This window comes from Mastigoproctus giganteus, chromosome 4, assembly GCF_048544385.1.
Source record: "Mastigoproctus giganteus isolate SK-2022 chromosome 4, ASM4854438v1, whole genome shotgun sequence".
Lineage (NCBI taxonomy): Eukaryota > Metazoa > Arthropoda > Arachnida > Uropygi > Thelyphonidae > Mastigoproctus > Mastigoproctus giganteus.
This window is the reverse complement of record NC_143578.1, coordinates 171,081,155-171,104,841: the sequence shown is the minus strand read 5'-3', so window position 1 is coordinate 171,104,841 and position 23,687 is coordinate 171,081,155. Positions and strand designations below refer to the sequence as shown.

The 23,687-nt window shown below is 35.6% G+C and overlaps 1 protein-coding gene across 2 annotated transcripts in view; it reads left to right on the top strand.

Annotated features, from left to right (window-relative positions):
- The window catches only part of wds (WD repeat-containing protein wds), a 302,400-nt gene that overhangs the window by 33,367 nt on the left and 245,346 nt on the right, over positions 1 to 23,687 (top strand). For both annotated transcript variants that reach the window (XM_090371872.1, XM_090371871.1), the window contains exon 3: positions 14,733 to 14,829. In XM_090371872.1, the coding sequence (XP_090227998.1) occupies positions 14,733 to 14,829 (97 nt within the window). The remainder of the gene's footprint in view (positions 1 to 14,732; positions 14,830 to 23,687) is intronic.

The window sequence follows — 23,687 nt, the reverse complement described above, 5'->3', positions numbered from 1 at the left end:
TTTCATAGCAGAACAACTCAAAGTGTAATTAAATTCCATTAGATTAAGACACAAAGAATTGGAAGAGCTGGAACGGCTGTGATCTGTTTGGATAGAAAATCAAACAAAAAACAAGTTTGCTTACGATAGAAGCAAAAACATTAGCAACATTTTATTATGCAATAGTTGTAATAAAATACATAAGTATTTTATTACGATTATTTATTGTATTTGGTAATGTTTTGGTTACAAATGTGTGTTCAATCTTGGGTGGTCGGCAGGTAACCCTCTTTTTCTCATAGGGCCTGTTGTTTATATTGCACGATTCTGCATTGCACGAGGGTTTCTAGGAACACAACTATTGTGCTATATGAGGACTGACTGTACTTGGATTTTAGGAAAGCTTTTGGCACTGTTGTGCATGGAAGACTATTGTACAAATTGGAGCAATATGGTATTAAGGGTAAGTTGCTACAATGGATAAAAGGATGTTTGAGTCGGAGAAGACAGAGGGTGGTAATCAGTAGGTGCTGCTCTTCGTGGACTAATGTTATTAGTGGAGTCCCACAGGGTTTGATATTGAGTCCACTGTTGTTTTGTTTATTTAAAAATGATATTGATGAAGGTATATTAGGCTTAGTGTGGAAGTTTGCAGATGATACAAAGGTTGACAAGATTGTTAATAATAGTAATGGCAGTGTGCTACTGCAACAGGATCTAGAAAATTTGGCAGATGGGCTGAAAGTGGCAACTGAAGTTTAACCTTGACAAATGCAAAATATTGCATATGGGTAGAAGTAACCCCAGAGAAACGTAAGAACTGTGTGGTACTACACTTAAGGTGCTAGAAAATGAAAAGACCTGGGAGTAATTGTACAGTCAGATATGAAGTTTTCTGAGAAATGCAGACAGACTGCCAGCAGGTCATGGAGTTTTGTCAATTAAATATAAGAATTTTGCTAGCAGGGAAAAGCAGGTGATTGTCCCTCTGTATAAGGCAGTGTTCAGAATATGCCTTGAGTACTGCATACAGGTCTGGAGACCTCATTTTAGGAAGGATGTAGGTTTGCTTGAGTGTGTACAGAGAAGGGCAACAAGATTGGTAAAGGGAATGAAGTGATCCTCTTACCAAGAGAGACTTACGTTCTGCAAATTGCAGTGGCTGGACACAAGGCACCTGTGTGGTGATCTGATTGAGGTGTATAAAGCCTTGAATGGATTGAGCACGCTGAATTCTGATGGGATCCTTCCACTTGTTCAGATTACGAATCTAAGGGGGTATAAATTCAAATTAAGAAAAGACAAATGTAGAATAGATGTGCGGAAATTTTTCTTTAGCCAGTGGGTGGTTAGTTGCTGGAACAAACTTCCATCTGTCGTTGTGGAAGTTGATAAGTTAAATAAATTTAAGGAGGAACTGGACAAACATTTAGACGGATTTGTTTTGTAAATTTTTTTTTTTTTTTTTTTTTTTTTTTTGGCTGGTGCTGCATACACTTGCGTTCTTGCATCACATACTACTACTACCACTACCTCTCAGCACATCTGCTCAACTTTTCTAGATCCTTTTGCAGCAGTGTACTGTCATTAGTGTCATTAACAACCCTGCCAACCTTCGTATCGTCTGCAAATTTGGACATTAAGCCTGATATACCATCATCAGTATCATTTATAAATACAGAAAACAACAATGGACCCAACACTGAGCCCTGATGGACTCCACTAATAATATTAGTCCAGAAAGAGCAGTGGCCATTGATTTCCACTCTCTTCTCCCACTCAGCCCTCCCTTAATCCATAGCAGCAATTTGCCGCCAATGCCACACTGCTCCAATTTCTGCAGCAGTCTTCCATGTGCAAGAGTATCAAAAGCCTTTCTAAGGTCCAAATATGCAATATCAAAGTTATTCCCTGCATCCAGTTCCTTTGTGACCACATCATAGTATCCCATCAAATTGCTCAGATAAGTCGTCCCCTTAACAAAATCATGCTATAACTGAAGTCTTGTCTAGATGATCCTGCAGTGCTTCTTTAACCAGTGCCTCCATTAATTTCCCTAGAACAGAAACAGAACTTAAACTAACAGGTGTATAATTACTTGTCACCATTTGATCCTTCTTTGTGGATTGGGGTCACATTTGCACATCTCCAGTCCACAGGTACCTCCTCAGAGTCCAAGGAAGCTCTCATAATAATTATGGCTAAGGGTTTGCTTACTTCCTTTGGTGCCTCCTTTAATATAACTGGATAGATCCCATCCACCACGGGTGCATTTTTTACATTTATCTTCAACAATTTCTCCTCCACTTTACTCTCAGTTATTACAACATTATCTAGCTTGCTACCAGAGTTTAATACACTTCTGGCATTCCTCTCCCTGAATAACTCCTCATGTGTGAATGTAGATCCAAAATATTCATTTAGTTTATTAGCTACCTGTGCGGGATCATCAACAGTTGAATCATCAATATCAACTGGACCAATCTGATTCATCCCCTTCCTTCTAGAGTTTACATAAGTAAAGAACTGGTTGTTGCTTTTCTTTGCATCCTTTGCCAAAGATTTTTCATAATCTGCCTTTGCTTGCCTAATCTCCTTTGTGACTTGGTTACAGACCAGCTTATATCTATCATAGGCTTCTGTGTTACATGTTAATTTATATGTATCCCATGCATTTTTCTTCTCTGCCATATGTCTCATTAGTTCATCTGACATCCATTTAGCCCTAAACCTTGAACAATATTTCTTTGTTGGTATGTAAAGCCTAGTAGCTTCCAAGATTAATTCTTTGAATGCTTCCCATTTTGAATTTGCTGTTGGTAATATCATCAGTTGGTCCCACCATATGGAATTTAAATACTGTCTCCGACCACCGTAGTCACCTTTACGAAAGCAAAAACTTTCTCTTTACCCCTGATGGTAGTTACCGCTTTGAGTAAATCCCACTTCAGTTCACTGTGATCACTGCCACCTAGTGGTTCCTTTATGTGTAGATTCTTAATGCAGGAAGAATCACTACTGATAATCAGATCAAGAGTATTACTTCCTCTATTTGCCTCCTGAACATGCTGCTGTATTAAACAATCATCCAGTAAATCCACAAAAGCCTTGCTGGTGTGTGTGTGAGTGACCAACCCACAAATTCCAGTCAATATCTGGGAAATTAAAATCTCCCATTAAAAAACTTGCTGATATACTGGCCCACTCTATTTCCCTGTACAGTTTCTTATTATACTCATCAGAGTCATTAGGCCCTATAACACACTCCTACTCTCAATTTTGATCTCCCAGTGCTTATGTCACACCAAACTGACTCAACACTGCACTGTCCAGCGATGTCGACTGGCTGAATAATCTTGGATTATATGTGTTTCCAAACTAATAGCATAACCTATCCTGACTTCCTATACACATTGTACTCCCCAAATTCTGGTTCTGCATTCCTTATATCTGTGTGACACCACGTCTCTGATATCCCAACAATATCTGCCTTTGATGTTTTGACCAACACCTCAAATTCATCAAATTTATTTACCAAACTCCTAGCATTGGTGTATACACAAGTATACATGCACCTGTTTCTATTCCTAGCTACCCTAACCCAACCCATGTGTTTATTTGTACTGCAATGACTCCCAGCATCTCTGAAATACCCGGCATTTTGTTTTCAAAGCTGCTACTCATTCCAATAGAATCAGTGCAAAAATCACTTTCACCTCTGCCAGCGGCTACTGTTAATCTATTAGTCCTTGTATTCCCTCCCCCAAGCTACCAATTTTCCATCCAACCTAACACTGCCTCGATAGCATCAGTAAATATTTTTCCACCCATTTTATTTAAGTGTATCCCATCCTTGTAGAAGCAGCCTCTCCTGTTAACAAGTACTGACCATGCCGAAAAAAATTCTACCCCTTGAGCCTTGCACAATCTTTCCAGGGCCAAACTGATTGACTAGGCTCTCATCATATACTCCCTCCTGTCGTGTTCAACTTTCAAATTCAACCCTAATTCATGGCTTTTTTTTCCAACAGTGACCTGTACTTGTTAAGTAATTCTGCCAGTTGTTGTTGTTATTTGGTTTTTAGGAATATTAGCAACTAAGGCCATATTGCTCCAGGGATATGCAGTGGTCATTCCCTGACCTTTGCGCATCCTCTGTATTTGGCTCAAACCCCGGTCTAATCAAGAAACGTGTGCTATGGACTGCTGCTCCTGCCCACCTGGCTACGGAGGTGCCCAATTCTGCCAGTCTCTTACTCTTAATATCATTAGTCCCAATGTGTACAACAATATCACCATTTGTGCCCTTAAAAGATGATATCTGCTCTACAGTGTCATCAACCTTTTCCCCTGGCAGACATACCCTGGTCCTGTTCCACCTATCCTTTTTACATACCATGTTCCCCGTTTCCCCAACAATAGTCACTGACAACTACTAGTTCCTGTGGGACTAGCGCATTCTGCCTTGGGGGTTGCCGCTGTGTTGTGTGATGATCAAGTGGAAGCTCTGGCATTGATGTGGGCAGCGGAGAGCTTGATGGGCCCCTCAATTTAGATCCTTCGAGGGCATCCACCCTGTCCTTCAAGCTCTCATATAGGCCCATAACAACGAATTATCGCCGGATTTCCTTACACTCCTTACATCACGTGCACACAATGACATTCCCCTTGGCAATATCATGTCCCCCACCTGATTGCTCCACAAACATCAAACAAGCAGTGCATTTTAAAAGGCTGTGATTCACAAGGGCAACTGCCCTCACAGTTCTTCCCTGAGCCACAGCACTCCCATTAGCTTGAGCCTTTTGCTTTGCTGCTCTGGTCTGAATCATGCTTTTGATTCAATTTCAATAACATTTCAATTTCACTATAAAATTATAACCCTAAACTTATATTCCAATGCAGTTATAACACTATATATATATATATATATATATATATATATATATATTTTTTTTTTTTTTTTTTCAGTATCTAGTATTATGTCCGAGTTTCGTGATATAACTTCCGTATCAAGTTATGTATTAATTAATAATATTAAGTTTGTAAAGTCTAAGTCATATGTATTTAGTTAAAAAAGTACAGTTTAATTGACAATGAAGTTTAACAAGATTAATAAATTTTACTGATTTATTGATTATATTATACTATACTAAGCTTGATTCTATCTAGTACAGGATGTAACGTTCTATCTAGTATAGCAATGGCGGCAAGTTACGAACAGTAAATCTACAGGCACTTAAGTGTTAATTAACTTCCAAAATCTCTCTATCTAAATTCAGAATAAACCAAGGATCTTGACATGGTCTAGAAGCTACTTATAGAAAATAACTTAATATAACAATTAGTCAATAAAGTGGCTAAATATAGCTAAAAAACTTACCATTAGCCGGAGCTGCAAAACTTGTAAAACACGTGGATTGGATACCCTTACTGATACCAAGTAATAATCTACCAAATCAAAGTTAAAAATTAAACTAAGTATCATAACTAGGAATATAAAGCTACTCTAGAAAATAAGTTAATATGCTAATTTAAGTTAATAAAACAGAAAAAAATTTAAAAAAACTATTTGCCAGAACTGTAAAAACTTCACCTGCGCAGGGCTCTATTCTCGTGCTAATCATCATTGAAGTAAGTTATTTTTCTGAGTGGTTCAGGCTTTATACTTTCATGTCTACTGCAGCCAGAAGCCTTCATTGCATTGCAATGTAATGTATTTTAGTGCAACCAACACAAAATTTAACAATTTGCCCCACATTTAAGTCTCTGTAGAGACTCAACCTTGCAATATGGCTTTGGGGAAATTTAGTTTTTTTGGGTAGGTTCCTGAAGGAAGGAGGGAATATAGGTAGCATTCTAACCCCCCCACCTCATTTTAATGAGCATTACTGATGTGCTGTCAATTTTCGCATTAAATATAGGGAAATTCTGTGGTAGCAGAATGCATAAATAGGTGAAACCTGTTATGAATGCTTTGAACTACAACAGTAAATTGAATAAAGTGCTCTTGGCTAAGGTAAAGAAAGCACGAGAACGACGAGAAACGTTGGATAACTTACGTGGAAAATTAGTTTCCTGACACCGGACGCTGCTCTCTCAGTAAACAGATGGTAGGTGTTATCGGTCTGGAGCCGAAATCAAGAAGGATATATTGTTTGACAGGTAGATGTGGCAAATGATGAAATGATTGGTGGTTGGTGCGACAGATGACAAGCTACGGTGTAAGCATTGGTTGGCATCATAATGTTTATTTATGAGTAAAGAACGGTGCATAATAGTTTTGTGATGAACGGCAAACAGGTAATAGTAGCGATGAATCTTTTAAAGATGGAAGAAATTTGTAAGGAAAATAAAACGTTGGTTGATTTTTTTGATGAAAACTAAATTAATAAAAGTTTCGTTCTGTTCATTTTTATGTTCTTCATTATGTTTTTTTTCTTATTATTAAAAGCAGATTTTTGGAGTTTGTGAGTGTTTTTACTATATTGTTGATTTAGGTTTGTTTACGAAAAAAGGTTTCTTTATTTTTTGTTATATTTCGTAATCTGACCTTAAATGGTAGGTTAAGAAATAATAGAAAAGGTTTTCTTATATTTCGTGACCTAACCTTAAACGTTAGGTTACGAAATAATAGGAAAACAAAGATTCTTTTATATATATATATATATAGTGAATAGCTATTGAGGTTATGACATGTGTGTATCCGCAAGAGTATCTTTAAAAGTACAGTAATTAATATTTTGTTAATAAATAATTTATGCACTAGTCCACACATGAGTAAAAAGGTTAGGTTACCCCTTCCATTTCAGGAGGGGTTCAAGCTCCCATGGGATTTAAGTGGAGGTAACCTGGCCTTTTTTTCACCATTAGGGCATATTATTGAACAAGAAAATAAAAATACAGTCACAAAAAAAATTTTTTTTTCCGAATGTATTTGTAAATATGACTGATTCTAAAGAAAAAAGGTAAGGTTACCCCCTCCACTTCGGGAGAGGTTCAAGCTCCCATGGGATTCAGGTGGAGGTAACCTGATCTTTTTTAATCATTATGGAAAGCATTCATTAGGATAAGTTACCATTAGTCCTTTCGAGTGATACTAAACTGCACAAAGAAGTGAGATATGTTACTACTCTGTGCTAAACCGATGTTATCGTATGTTGTGTTCGTGCACCAATTGGCACATTGTTTGCCACGCCTACCTGTCAATCAGTATATCGTTCTTGACTTTGCTCTAGACCGATAACACTTGCCGTCTGTTTACCGAGCAAGCAGTGCTAGAGTGCCGTATTGGGGAAACTAATTTTCCGTGTAAGTTATCCGTTTCTCATCGTTCTTGTGTTGGCTTTCTTTACCTTCGCCATGCTCTTCACTGCACTGAAATTTAAAATTAAGTAAATTAAGTACATTTAAGAGCATTATTTGCTCCCATCATTAGCAAGCACATGGAGATATTACTTTCATCTTCTCTGATATAACAATAAAAGATATTTCTGTTTATATCCTGTCTGCTGTGGGCAGAAGAATTTACTGTTGTAACTGTTTTATTGTAGCAAATATATATGTAACAGTTAATAGGTAATGCACCTTTTGTAGCAGCATATGGGCACAGTTTCATAGTGTGCACTAGCACATGTACATATGCTATCCCAAGACCACAGCTAGAGCATAAACAAGAATTTAAAATTCTATGGAGCTGAAGTTAAAAGATTAAAGACAAGGACGGTTTTCCTGCAGCCAGTTTATATATGTGGTTGGATTGAGTGGGAGACAACACAGCGAACTTCTTAGGGGAATCTCTTATATGGGTTTAGAAATGTCTTTTTTTTTTTTTTTTTTTTTCACAAACAAAAACTTTGTGATAAATGTGTTTTTTTAAAATTATATCTTCAAGTGATATATATATCTTAAAGTTTAAAGGATATTACATTCATTTGTAATATCCTTTTCAGATAATATACACTGCCCTACCATTAATATAAGGACACCTGCCTTTAGACAAAAAAGCTTTTATTTTGTCATTTAATATTTTGTGCTGAAACCCTTTGCTTTTATGACGGCCTTCAATCTTCACGGTCTACTCTCAACCAGCATTTTTATAAATGTCAGGTGATACGTTCCTCCACACGGCCTTTAATGCAGCCACCAGTTTGGCCTTGTTCTTTGGGCAATCTTGATGTGCACGTATCCGACGATCCAATACATCCCACAGATGCTCGATAAGGTTTAGATCAGGACTCTGGGATGGCAAATCCAACTTTTCCACACCCATGTCCTCAAACCATTCTGTTACGACCCAAGCAGTATGGCATGGCACGTGTATGGGTCTTCTCTAAAATATTGCCATAATGTTGGAAGTGTATTATTGTCAAAGATGTCCTGGTATTGTACAGCATTCATGGTTTTGTCGATAATAACTAATGGGCCCAAGCCAAACCATGACACTGCCTCCACCAAACTTCATTGTTGGGAGCATACAATCAGGAAGGAACTGTTCCTCTGGCATTCGCCACACCCAGGGGGGTGTGGGCATCAGACTGGTAGAGTGCGAACCTTGGCTTGTCTGTCCATAGGACTGTTTTACACTACTCGACAGTTCAGGATTTGTTCTCCTTACACCGTGTTAATTGGTGGCGGCTAGCATTTGTTGAGATGATCGATGGCTTGTAAACAGCTGCATGACCATTATAATATTATGGAGTAGAGCAGTGTGTGTGTATATATATAATTTTTTTTTTTTTTTTTTTTTTCTTCTGGTCACAAGGAAGAAATTAATGGTTGCATGTAGAGAGAGGGAGAGAGAAAGAAAAAAAATCATAAATGCTCTGGAACATTATAGCAAGTATATGTTATTGAGTTTAGTAATCATTTACCTTTTTTTTTTTTTTTTTCTCCTTTGAAAGATTAGATATTATGAACAAAACTGGTTTGTGTATGTAGTGAATTCCATGGAAAAGGTTTTAAGGTGTAAAGCCTGTTTAGTTCAAAAAATTAAGAAATAAGGAAGAAAAAATCTGTTTTAAAAAGTACGTTATAAATATAAACTATATACAAGAAGCAATTCATAACTATAGAAGACTGTTAAGATTACCTTAGCTGATGGTAATTTAGGTTGCATCTTTGTTGTATTGTATTGTATATGCTTTTCTTGAAGGTATGTAAACAAAAAGAAATGTGTTTGTGTGTATGCACACACATTTCTTTACACCACCAAAAACACAATCTGGTACCAATAAAAGATAAAATACTATATAGAATTTTGATACTAGAGAGCTATTACGTGCTCGATAATTCCTATATTCTATTATATTATGAATCAACAGGGCTTACCTTTATTTTTTGATATAGGAAGCTTCTTTTCCAACTCTCCTTGTCCAACTCGCTAATAATTCATGGGGAAGGCGATATCAATTTTGCAAAACACTGTCATAAAGTTAGATTTTGGAAGTCTAAACGGGCTAATAATTAAGGATCGATTTTTCTTTTTGGTCCTGTGGCTGGAATTTTGAGTTAAATTTAGGGGTCTAATAATTGGGTAAGGGGCGGGGGTGGGGGTTGGGGGTTATTATCTACTACCCCCACCCCCACCCCTTACCCAATTATTAGACCCCTAAATTTAACTCAAAATTCCAGCCACAGGACCAAAAAGAAAAATCGATCCTTAATTATTAGCCCGTTTAGACCTCCAAAATCTAACTTTATGACAATGTTTTGCAAAATTGATATTGCCTTCCACATGAATTATTAGCGAGTTGGACAAGGAGAGTTGGAAAAGAAGCTTCCTATATCAAAAAATAAAGGTAAGCCCTGTTGATTCATATATATATATATATATATATATATATATATATATATATATATATATATATATATATATATAGAATTTTGCACCTGCAAGCTCAATAGACAATCGTCATGTGATGCTAAGTGACCCTGAGGAAATGTATGGTTGTAAATGTGGCTTGAAAATTAAATTTGGCCTTTCCTAATGAATTTCAGTTTTCAGAAAACATAGGGAACTAACCAATTAAATTTTACTGCAAAGTTATGAGCCATACTACTTAAAGTTTTCAAAGTTGCATCTAAGGAAAAAATTCAGTTCACCTTGTAATCTTTGAAATTGAAAATGTTTTGATTTTGTGTTTTGTAAATCCTTCCTGGTCTCTGAGAACTTCAGTTTTATTTTGATTCAGCATCTCAAAATGACAGTTATCAAAAGAAAAATATTTCACAATTGGAAGAAAGTGTACATTACTTTTTGAGTTAGAGAGCAGAGCAAGTAATAGTAATTTGCAAACGGTTAAAACTTAACTACTGTTTGAACTTTTGTGAAAAGTGGGCAAGAATTTCTAAAGCCTTTAAAAAAAAAAAAAAAAAATGGGTAGTGATAAAATGCATAGGTGTGATGAAAATGACAGATTCAGTTTAGAGGATCTCTTCTTAGTTGGCTTAGAAATGCAAAGAAATTTTAATATTTCAATTAGTGGCACTACTCTAGAACTTCAATCTGAAAAATTTGCTCATCATGATCTGGGACATTAAGATTTTATATGTAGAAATGGGTGGCTTGATAAATTTAATAAGAGAAATCATTTTGTTTATGATAATATAACCATTGAAGCTGGTAATGTAAAGTGAGAAGTGACTTTCAACTGGGTCGAAAGCCCAGATTTAAAAAAAAAAAAAAAAAAAGTTTTAGTGGATGTTACATTTTTAATACTGATGAAGGTAGTGGGCTTTAGATTGTTCCCAAACATGAATCTCCCCCCCCCCCCAGTTAAGTCATATCTCCAATTTTTTGAAGAATTGCATAAATGGGACACTTAATTTCAGAGTGGGGGGGGGGGGGGAGGAAATTTGCTCATTTTGTATTTTTCCACCAAACTCAATTTCTGTTCTCCCGCCCATGGATCAAAGTATGAAATATCTATTCTTGCTACTATCCACTATAAGAACGAACCATGGAATGAAAGTGAATTCTCAAATTACCAAAAATAGCTTTAAAAAATCAAGACTAAATTACAAGGAAGCTGGAGATGAAAATGAAGCTGATATTCCATAGTGTGGTTGAAGCATTATAGCTTAGTTACTGACATATCACCAATTGAGAATAACTAGAGATTGTTGAAAATGAGTGAGGAAGAAGAGGTTTTTAGATTAGAGTAGATTATGATTTTATTGGCTCATTAGCATCTGAAGATATTATGCACCAGGATAAAATTATATATCAGTTTAAAAATAGATATGTCATTCTGGTAACTTTTGAAAAAAGGTTGCCTCATATGAAAAAAGGTTGCCCAAAACATATAATGGTAAAAAGCAGTATATGCATTAAAATATGTATATACAGTATTTCAGGATTTTATATACACTTTTAGAAATTAATATTGTGTAAAAATTTAAATACATTGTCATTGTCGGATAAAATCTGACTGAGTGTATACAGCTCAGTCCAGGAAGAAGAGGTAATGAATGTTTGGTCAAAGTTGGTATCTAGTACAAAGACACAATCTTGATTAAAATATGTCATTGTTTTACAAATTACATAACATTGATCCAGAATTTTGAGTTTATCTTAATAAAATAAAGGACACTAATTTATAAATTTCACTAAAAAAGAAATTTGGAACAAATGACCTTAAAAGATTTTTAACTTAAATAGTGTGGTATTACTCTTATTATATGCAGCATCTTATTACTATATTGTAATAAAATGGTTTTAAGATACTTTTGAATAACATACAATTAACATCTAATAAATCTTTAATAATGTTAATCAAAAGGGCTTTTTATTTTATGTTGTATAAAGGCACATACTGTAATATATACTTACTGTATCTCAGTCACAGCAGGTGTAATTCATTGGTCTCTTTGATCTCGTTATACTCGAATTGTGTGTATATATAATTTTTTAAATGCCAATTTTTGTGGATTACATTATATTTGTTTTATCTTGGTCTAAATATATTAGTATTTAAATAAAACTAATTGTGTCTCTATTGTTATGACTTACGCAGTGTTCGGTATCTCGGAAGTGGCATTGTTGATTTATATACAAAATTTAATTACTCAAAATTTGTGCATGTTATTTTTCAGCTATTTATATATAAATACATTATGCTAATTTAGGTATATTTGCATCAGCATACAGCTTTTCAAAGGTCAGTGTGTGTGTGTGTTGATGCAAATTAGTATAAACAGTTGTAATCCAAAATTCAGAATATCTACACAACATAAACCAATATAAATTTAATCAAATTGAAACTATTTATCCTAGGTGTATAAGAAATTGATAGTCTGAAAAGTTTACTTTTCAAGAATTTGAAAAGTGAACTTTTGAGATTGTCAATTTCTTAAAGCAAACATGCTTCCATATTGAGGCATTTCTTATAACAAAACCAGTTTTCAGCACAGTAACTAAATAGATAACAAGGAAGCACTGTGTACAAATATGACATCAGTAAGAGCAAAGTCACATCATCTGTCTTGGCAATCAAGTTACAGGACTGGTGCTGTTGTGGTCATGTTTGGAAATAAATGGAAATGGTATGTTGTAGTTCAGACCAGCTACAACATACCATATACCACTGTCAGCCTACTGAACAATCTCTGTATCACCAACAGAATGGTGATACAGAGATTGTTCAGTAGGCTGACAGGTTGCAAGTACCAACCAGTTTAATTAGTAGTGTTAACATTTTTGTTCCACAATTTTGCAACAAATGAATACCAGATTTTGTTTTAACCTGGAAAATCTGAAACAAATGTACGAAATGTTACTGTTTAAGGTGATGACACGTTAAGTTGTACCATTGTGTTTGAATAGTATATAAGCAGTTCAAAAATGGATGATGATGTTCACAGTGATGCAAGAAGTGGCCATTCATCAGTCTCTCAAAATGAGGGCAGAGTTTGCAAAAGTTTGGAAAATTGCAGCACGGAATCATCATTTGACCCCCTATAATGAAGTGCTGATGAAATCTATTTGAATAAGAAGACGATTTGTGAAATTCTCCATGAAGATTTAGGAAAAAGGAAGGTCTCTGCAAAATTTGCAGAAGCAATGAAGAGAGTCATCGTGCAAAGACTTCATCCAGACATGTCAAGACAATCCTAATTTCCTCAATCGCACTGGAGATAAGCATTGGGTATTTCTTTACAACCCAGAGACGATGCATCAGAGCATGCAGTGGACTTCAAAATTATCACCAAGGCAGAGCCCAAAAAGGTTTTGTTCACAGAAGTCTAAGACAATGCTCATGTTTTTTGACAAACAGGGTGTGATCCACAAGGAATTTCTCCCTGAAGGAAAGGGGGAGAGTTGTTGCATTCTACATGCAGCTTCTTCAGAGACTATTGAAGTGCATTTCCTGGGTAAGACTGCAATTTTGAGAAAGGTAGCTGGTTCTTCTTGCAAAAAAATGCCCCAACCCATTCTGCACTTTTTGTTAAGACATATCTGACAAAACATGGTATTGTGCAGATCAACCAACTACCCTACTCTCCTGATCTAGCACCAACAGACTCCTTCCTGTTTCCCAAGCTGAAAAAACTGTCTTTAAAGGAAAGATTTGAGGATGTTGTGGATATAAAGAAAAACTTAACCGCTGAACTGAACATAAACATAATATCTTTGGATGTCTTTGCTGACTTTTCAGAAACTTTTAGTATGGCGTAATAAGTGCATTCAGTCAAGTGGTAGGTACTTTGAATAAAAATAAAATCATTTTTGAGCTTCTTCACTTTGTGTTCCTTTTATTGCACCAGTCTAGGAATTTTATTGCCACACCTTGTATACACGCTGCTCTCTTTACACTTTACTACAGTAAGATAAAAGAAAGAGCAGAAATAATTTAATTACCTCTTTAAGGAATGAATACATTGGTTGGATTTCATGTGTGTGCCATGACAAGTATGTATATTAATTTGTTTTCGGAGATCATTTATGTACATTTCAAATTATAAGTCCCTTTATATATGAATTGCCTTGAACTGTTTATGGTATTTGTTGCCATGTCATACGTTCATTTCCAACTAGTAGTAGACATGGTTTTAATATGGACAGCATGAAAATAGGTCTGAAAATCTGATGAGGTCAACAGATCTGGTGCCATTGTTCTCTGATTTTGGTTTACAAAATCTGAAATCCTGTGGAATTTAGATCCAGGAGTTCATAAAATTCAGTTAAACAATACATAAATAGATGTAGAGGATGATAATATTGCTTCTGAAAAATAAGTTTTTTTTTTTTTTTGTTTTTTAAGTTTTATGAAATTTTTTTAAAATTCTGGTTTTATATTTGACAATATTATTTTAATGGTGGGCAATAAATTCAAAATATAAAGAAACTCATTCCACTGAGCCCACATATATCAAAAACTCTCTATATGGAGCCCTTGCATGTTTGGGCAACTCGCTCATGAATGTAAATTTTAATATATCGCAATACAAAATGAAAGACTGAAAAGTAGGGAGATTAGCAAATATTTAATTAAGCACAAATTTTCAAGGTAAAAATGGGGATAGACTTTTATATGCTAGAAAATAGAATATATGGTATATAACTTCTTTTTTTTTTTCTCTTTTTTTTTTTTGTTAATGTAAAATGTTTAGTGCATTTCGGATTAGGTATATTGTACATATTGTGGTTGACTATCTTATATTTTTTACTATGTTGGTCTTTATATATTATTAATATTTGGAGTAGTCATGTTAATCTGTCATATATTTATACATATTATTTACCTCCCTAGAAACCCAACTATGCTTTGAAGTTCACACTAGCTGGGCACACTAAAGCTGTATCATCTGTTAAGTTTAGTCCCAATGGTGAATGGTTAGCAAGTGCTTGTAAGTATATAAAACAAAACAAAGTATGCAACAGTTGAATGTCTGAATTTAAACCCACACATTCCCATCCAGGTCAAGAGTAGTGGGTGCACCTCTTAATAGGTGCATTGAGGATCCTTTACAGCCAGGGGGTCAGAATGGAAAATTTTATGAAATCAAATGCATGTTAATAAAATATCTTACTTTTAATCATCAAGTGCCATAATATTGCCAATGCTGGTGATGAACTGGAACAGTGTTCCAGTATGCTTCAGTCCATTCAGAGCCCTGACTACATACATTTACGAAGGCCATATAAATTTTATGTATATATTCTTCATAAATCACTGTCCCAATATTTGTCCTAATATGTGTGCAACAGATGTCAAAATAAGATGTTTATCTTTTTTGTATGTTTATGTAATTTTTTTTTACATACAGAGTGTTTCATTTAATGTACACCAGCTTTTAATTTGCTAATTTTTGATTCTGGGAGACTTTATGCATAGATTTGCATCTTTTATTTGCTATTTCTTAATTTTTAATTTAACTAATCAATATTTATAAAAATTTACAGGTATAATTTTTTTATGATTCCTAACTTTTAATCAACCACTTTTTTTTTTAATCCAGTAAGAAAGGTGTTCCTGTTATTTGTTTAGTTTTAAAACATTAACAGTTCATTTTGAAATCTTTGCTGAAACTAGTTTTACAGAAAAGTAAGCATTTCCCTCTAACTCACTGTCATGTATCTATGAAACCTTTAAGGGTAATTGCAACAAATGTACAACTTGCTACTTTGTTTTATAAGAATTAAAAAAAAAAAATGCACATCATAGTATCACATCATAAACCAGTAAATTAATGTATGCTTAAGGAACATTGGTAATACAAGAGTACATAGAGCATGAAATATACATAATTATCCTAATTACCAGTGATCAACTAGACTCAAAAATGTTAGCTGGAAATGTGCTTTTTATTTATAACTGTACTGCTCATTAATCAAGAATACAGCACTGTTATTTTATTATTATTATTATTTTTTTAACAGATATATATTGTATGGGACAGAAATGTACATCTGAACACTATAATAAATTTCCTTGATTTTCGACATTGAAACACATTGTTATTACCATATTTCAGTGTTAAATAAAAGTTGCAAAATTTCATTGATTTAAGTTAACACTGCACAACAATTATTTTATAAAATAAGTAAACATAATTAGAAATACAGTAGAACATCAATAATTCAAACTAATTAGGAGTGTGAACTACCGAGGATAGTTCACGCTTCTGGTTTGTTTGGATTCTCGAACTTATCAAATATACTGTTCTGAAGACTAAAAACACTAAGTTGTCCTAAGTATTTTTATTCATAGGTAACAAAAGAAATGAAACTTTTAGCCACAATAACACATATGTATGCCTTTAACGAAAATAATTACTTATTTTTTGTTGCGCTATTTTCAAACTTCGTTCCTTTGTTGCCAGATCTCTCACTCTTTTCAGCAAGAGTTAGTTGAGTTGGACAGCATTCAGTTTGTTTGTCAATTTTCACGTATTACTTAATTTTGTTAATTGGTAAGTATTGTAATAAAAGTGTAAATTTGTGCTTTATATCTTAATTTTTTGTAGCCTGTAGATTATATTTCTCTGATTTTCACATATTAGAATTGCTGTTTAATATAACCAAAATTCAATGTGCAAATGTGATCACAATAACCGGTGCTTACTGTAATTATTTTATGGCACTAGCATAAAAAAATGTATAATAATAAATGTTAGCTTGTTCAGATTATTGATGTTTCGAATTATTGACGTTCAGATTTTCAACGCTCTACTGTATATCAATATATTTTACTTTTTTTTTTTTTTTGCATAATTTACAAATAATACCTATTTACAAGTAATGCCTATTTATAGATTTAATAATATTAATAGTATTTCATTGGTATTAGGTTAAAACTACATATATTTCATTATTGACATGCATATTATATTATGCATACAGATTACTTTTTTGCAATACTTGTGCTTCTAATCTCTGCAGCTGGTTAAATCACAAAGGCCACTCAATGCCTTTCATCGTGCTTATGATATGGAGGGAGCCTTCAGATCCAATCTGTAATTATTGGTCTCAACAGCTAAAATGGTCAACTGGTCAACAGTTAAAATGTTTCAGTAATAAAATTAGTCCATTTTGACTAATATTAATCTGCTAAATACAAATATGGCAGTCAAAATGGATTATTAATTCTAGTTGCTTTGCTTGATTTTTTTTGGGGAAAATTTGGCCCCGAGGTGCAGTTTGTGTGGCAGCACTGCAGCCATTCGTTCTGAATTATGCTATTTCCTGTCTAGACATGTCAGTCAGTCCAAACCTGGCGGCGCCTCCGTAGCCAGGTGGGCAGGAGCGGCAGTGCGTAGCACACGCTTCTTGATTAGACCGGGGTTCGAGCCCGTACCCACCAAATATGGAGGATGCCGAAAAGTCAGGGAATGACCACCACATATCCCCGGAGCAATATTGCCTTAGTTGCTAATGCTCCTAAAAACCAAATAGCAACAACAACCAAACCTGGCATCTGTCTATGTTACACTTGTTCTTTTTGACTGAGCGAAAACTTAAAATTTAACATGCCAAATAAGTCTGTAAATAGTGCAGATAATTTTTGTTATGTTTGTGGCGAAGTGACATTTTGCATTACAGAAGTGCCATTACTCTGATGATGATAATAATAATAATAAAAAGCATAATTGTTATTTTGGCTGAAAGGTTAGCAACCAAGATAAAAGCTGGGTGCTTCATATTTTCCGTAATACTTGTGCTTCTAATCTCCACAGCTGGTTAAATCACAAAGGCCGCTCAATGTCTTTCACCGTGCTTATGATATGGAGGGAGCCTTCAGATCATATAACAGACTGTTGTTTTTATATTGTACCATTCCAGCAGGGAATTTCCAAGAAGAAAAAGTGAACCTTAAGCTACCCAAATATACAATCTGCTATTTGACCAGTACCCCAGAGGAGTTCCTGTTCATGACTCACCAGCTGAATATGTTTTAGAATCTGATGAATCAGGTGATGGCCAAGATAAATCACCTGATTTTATTTCTAATTTCCACTTTGCAGAGCCACACAAAATGAATTAAATGATCTTGTCAGAGATCTTGATTTACCAAAAAATAAGGCAGAACTTTTAGGCTCAAGACTGCAACAGTAAAATCTTCTTCAAGATAATGTTAAAGTGTCTGTATACTGTTGCCGCCAAAAGGATTTAACCCAGTTTTTTAAAATGTAAAATAACCTTCTTGCTTGCACTGACATCACTAGTTTAAGGGAATCATTTGATATTGACCACCAGACTGGAGACTCTTCACAGCTTCTTCTAAATTGAGTTAAAAGCAGGCTATTACACAATGACAACGTTACTACCATCAATTCCAATAGGCCATGCAGTTCATATGAAAGAATTGTACGACAGCATGAAGCTTCTTTGGGATCTAGATTTCATTAATGACCACTCTTAGACCACGTGAATATTAAGATAGTTTATTTAGCTATTAATTAAATTACTATACAGCAAGGTTCCCGAAATGTCGAAACGTTACCTTAATATATAGTGACTTAGTTAACAGTTAAATAAACTTTCTTAATATTCACGTGGTATAAGAGTGGTCATTATAGAAATTTCGATTCTATGAAAAACTGCCATGTAAAATTCTTCTGAAACTATCTTAGATGAAGCTTCTTATTGAATCCATCAATTACTAGATTTATGTATTTTGCTGATCCGTGTGATTTAATTTATTTATTTTATTTTTTTCAATAACCAAAAATGTATTGATTGTTATTTTAAACTGTTTTACTATTTTTTTTTTTTTTATAATATAACATGTTTTTCAGTATAAAATATATTAAAACAGTATGGTGGATGCTCTTTATTTATCTTGTTATAGGCCTACATAGCCTATTTTATAGAATATGACATAACAGGTATTTCAAAACTTGAGCATAATTTTTTAATGCTGATTTCTTAACTCTGCACGTGCAAAACAATACAGAAAAAATACTTTCATCAAAGAAACAAAATATTGAAAATTTGTTGACCAGTGTTATCACAACCCCAGATTAACTACCTACTATGTGAATATAATGCTGCTTCTTTCAAGGCAAGCTGGCTTGTCATTGCTGGAGGCACATGAGTTTTCTGACAATTTCTAACAATTTTTTTTATTAGAAAGTGTGATCTAGGCAGGCTTGCTAGAATTTAACTTTAAACTGATAGTTTTGAGGTAGGTTACAAGATCTGGTCTGTGGCAAACTTTGAGATGTGTACCACATCTTGGTTCTTTTGCAAGGAGATGAATCTTGGTGCCATCCTCATAGTAAGTAAAGTTATTATGCAGCAACGTGAAAAGATTGGGGGAGGGGTGCTGCAGAAAGGCATGCTGACAAGATACTTCCTCATAGTACATCTGTTTATAGTAAACTTAAAGCAATATTTATCATGCAACACAAGCCTTTGTTTCTGGTCAGTAGCTCTAAAAATCTTGACTATGGGGCCTGTAATTCAGAAGTGGTTTTCAAGGATTTTAGGTAGGGAATTGATGGAGAGTCTGTCATGTGCTGTTTTGGTGTCCAGAAAAAGTATATCTATTTGTTTAGGGAACACTAGATTCCACAGGTCTCAAGGAGGTTTGAGGTCGGTGATATGTCCTTTATAGTGGAGTGTAACTAGCAGTGTCTCTGGCCAAAGTTGTGCTCATTTGTGTGTTTGAGGATGGCTTTCTTAGGGAATTTTAGCATATTTTACCTTATGGGGATTGGTCTGTATTCCTTATGGATTTTTGTCTGTTGTTCTTTGGTATAGGCTTGGCAATATACTGTTGTTCTGTGGTGTGGGCTTTGCAATATACTGTTTCCAGATTGAGTGTATCATTGCAGATGCATGAATCCTATTCAGGGTGAGCAGAAGGGGATCTGTTATGCATGAGCTGTAGATTTTAGCATTAGCAAAGGCACATAATGCAAGAAAACAAGATTATATAGCATCAGCCAAAAAAAAAAAAAATCCTTATTTCACCCATCCACTCGCTCCAAATGTTTGTCAAGTTCTGCTTTGAATCTATTTAAGCTATCAACTGTCTACGACAGATTGAAGTTTGTTCCAGCAATCAACTCGCTGGCTAAAGGCAAACTTCCGCACATCTATCCTACAGCTGTTTTTCCTCAGTTTGAATTTATGCCCTCTCAGGCAATTATTCTGAGCAAGAGGAAGAATCCCATCAGCATTGATCATGCTCAAACCATTCAAGGCCTTATACACCTCAATCAGATCACCTCGCAGGTGCCTAGTCTCCAGACACTGTAATTTGCAAAACTTAAGCCTTTCTTCGTAAGAGCAATCCTTTTTTCCATTCACTAATCTTGTTTCCCTTCTCTGTACTCATTCCAACAGCTCTACATCCTTCTTAAAATGAGGCTTCCAGACCTGTATACAATACTCAAGGTGTAGCCTGACCATTGCCTTATACAAGGGGATAATTGCCTTCTTATCCCTGCTAGAAACATTCCTGTATATATCATTGACAAGACACCATGAGATACTCTTGCAGACCATCTGCACTACTCAGAAAATTTCATATCTGCCTGCACAATTACCCCCAGGTCCTTTTCATTCTCTACCACTGTCAGTGTGGTGACTCTGGGATTTACTGTTTCCCCTATGTAGTACTTTACATTTGTCAATGTTAAACTTTATTTGCCACCTCTCAGCCCATCTGCTCAACTTTTCTAGATCCTGTTGCAGCAGTGTACTGTCATTAGTGTCATTAACAACCTTGCCAACCTTTGTATAGTCTGCAAACTTGGACATTAAGCCTAACATACAATCATCAATATCTTTTATAAATACAGAAAACAACAATGGACCCAACACTGAACCCTGAGGGACTCCACTAATAACATTAGTCCACGATGAGTCCATTGATTACCACTCTCTCTTCTCCCCCTCAACCATCCCTTTATCTGTAGCAGCAATTTTCCTCCAGTGCCACACTGCACCAATTTGTGTAGCAGTCTTCCATGTGCAACAGTATCAAAAGCCTTTCTAAGGTCCAAATATATAATAACAAAGTTGTTCCCTGCATCCAGTTCTTTTGTGACTGCATCATAGTATCCAATCAAATTGGTCAGGCAAGATCATGCTGTGTCCGAGCTATAACTGAAGTCTTGTCTAGATGATCCTGCAGTGCTTCTTTAATCAGTGCCTTCATTAATTTTCCTGGAACAGAAGTTAAACTCACAGGTCTATAATTACTTGTCAGCCTTTGATCCTCCTTTGTGGATTGGGGTCACATTTGCACATCTCCAGTCCATGGGTACCTCCCCTGATTCGAGGGAAGCTCTCATAATTATGGCTAAGGGTTTGCTTACTTCCTTTGCCGCCTCCTTTAATATAACTGGATAGATTCCATCCACCCCAGGTGCCTTTCTTGTGTTTATCTCAACAATTTCTCTTCCACTTTACTCTTATTATTACAAGGTTATCTAGCTTACTGCCAGAGTTTAATACACCTCTGGCATTCCCCTCCCTGAATAACTCGTGTGAATGTTGATGCAAAATATTCATTTAGTTTGTTAGCTACCTGAGCAGGATCATCAACAGTTGACCCATCGATATAAAGTGGACCAATCTGATTCATCCCCTTCCTTCTAGAGTTTATATAAGTAAAGAACTCTTTGCTGTTTTTCTTTGCATCCTTTGCCAAAGATTTCTCGTAATCTGCCTTTGCCTGCCTAAACTTCTTTGTAACTTGGTTACAGACCAGCTTATATCTATCCTAGGCTTCTGTGTTACATCTTAATTTAGATGTATCCCATGCATTTTCTTCTCTGTCACATGTCTAATTAGTTCATCTGAAATCCATTTAGGCCTAAATCTTTAACAAAATTTCTTGGTTGGTATGAAAAGCCTAGTAGCTTCCAAGATTAATTCTTTGAATGCTTCCCATTTTGAATTTGCTGTTGATAACATAAGTCGGTCCCATCGTATAGAATTTAAATACTGTCTCAGACCACCATAGTCACCTTTACGAAAGCAAAAACCTTTCCCTTTACCCTTGATACTAGCTACCTCTTTGAGTAAATCCCACTTCAGCACAGTGCAATCACTGCCACCTAGCGGTTCCTTTATCTGCAGATTCTTCATGCATGAAGAATCACTACTGATAATCAGATCAAGAGTATTATTCGCTCTAGTTGCCTCCCGAAAATGCTGCTGTAGAAAATAATCATCCAATAAATCCACAAAAGCCTTGCTAGTGTGTGAGTGGCCAACCCACAAATTCCAGTCAATATCTGGGAAATTAAAATCCCCCATTATATGACACTTTAATTTACTGGCCCACTTTGTTTCTCTGCACAATTGTTCATTATACTCATCAGATTCATTAGATCTATAACACACACCTACTCAGAAACTTCCAAATGTGGAATATCCTGTCTCAATTTCTGTACTCCATTTCATTCTTCTGTCCTCCAATTTCTGTATTCCATTCTATAAAAGTGTCTACAATTCTGTCCAGACACGATAGGAGGGAGTATATGATGAGATCCTTTTCGATCAATTCGGCCCTGGAAAGATTGTGCAAGGCTCAAGGGGTTAGAATTTTTTTCTGTCTGGTCTGTACTTGTTAACAGGAGAGACTGCTTCTACAGGGATGGGATACCCTTAAATAGAAAGGGTGCAAATTGAGGAAGGACGGATGTCAGATAGATGTGCGGAAATTTGCCTTTGGCCAGCGTGTGGTTGGTTGGTGGAACCGACTTCCATCACTTGTTGTTGAAGTTGATAGCCTAAACAAATTTAAGGCTCAACTGGACAGGTATTTCGAGCGAACGGAGGGGTGAAATTGGGAGTGGTGTTTTTTTTTTTTTTTTTTGGCTGATGCTGAATAAGCTTGCTTTCTTGCATCATATGCCTCTACTAATGCTAATAGATTAACAGTAGCCACTGGAAGATGTGAAAGTGATTCTTGCACTGCTTCTATTGGAATGAGCCGCAGCCCGGAAAATAAGATGCACGATATTTCAGAGACTGCTGGGAATCATTGGGGTACAAGTAAACACATGGGTTGTGTTAGGGTAGCTAAGAAAAAGAACAAGTGCATGTATACTTGCGTGTACACCAATGCTAGAAGTTTAGTAAATAAATTTGATGAATTTGAGGTTTTGCTCAAAACATCAAAGGCAGATATTGTGGGGATTTCAGAGACGTGGTCTCACACAGATATAAGGAATGCAGAACTGGAATTTGGGGAGTACAATGTCTACAGAAAGGATAGACAGGATAGGAAGGGAGGAGGGGTTATGCTATTAGTTAAGAAATACATAAAATCCAAGGAAGTGAAGCCAGTCGACATTGCTGGACAGTGCAGTGTCGAGTCAGTTTGGTGTGACATAAGCATTGGGAGATCAAAATTGAGAGTAGGAGTGTGCTGTAGGCCTAATGACTCTGATGAGTATAATAAGAAACTGTACGGGGAAATAAAGTGAGCCAGTAAATCAGAGAGTCTTATAATGGGGGATTTTAATTTCCCAGATATTGACTGGAATTTGTGGGTTGGTCACTCACACACTAGCAAAGCTTTTTTGGATTTATTCGATGATTGTTTTCTACATCAGCATGTTCGGGAGGCAACTAGAGGGGGAGTAATACTCTCGATCTGATTATCAGTAGTGATTCCTCATGCATTAAGAATCTGCAGATAAAAGAACCACTAGGTGGCAGTGATCACAGTGTGCTGAAGTGGGATTTACTCAAAGAGGTAACTACCATCAGGGGTTAAAGGGAAGGGTTTTTGCTTTCG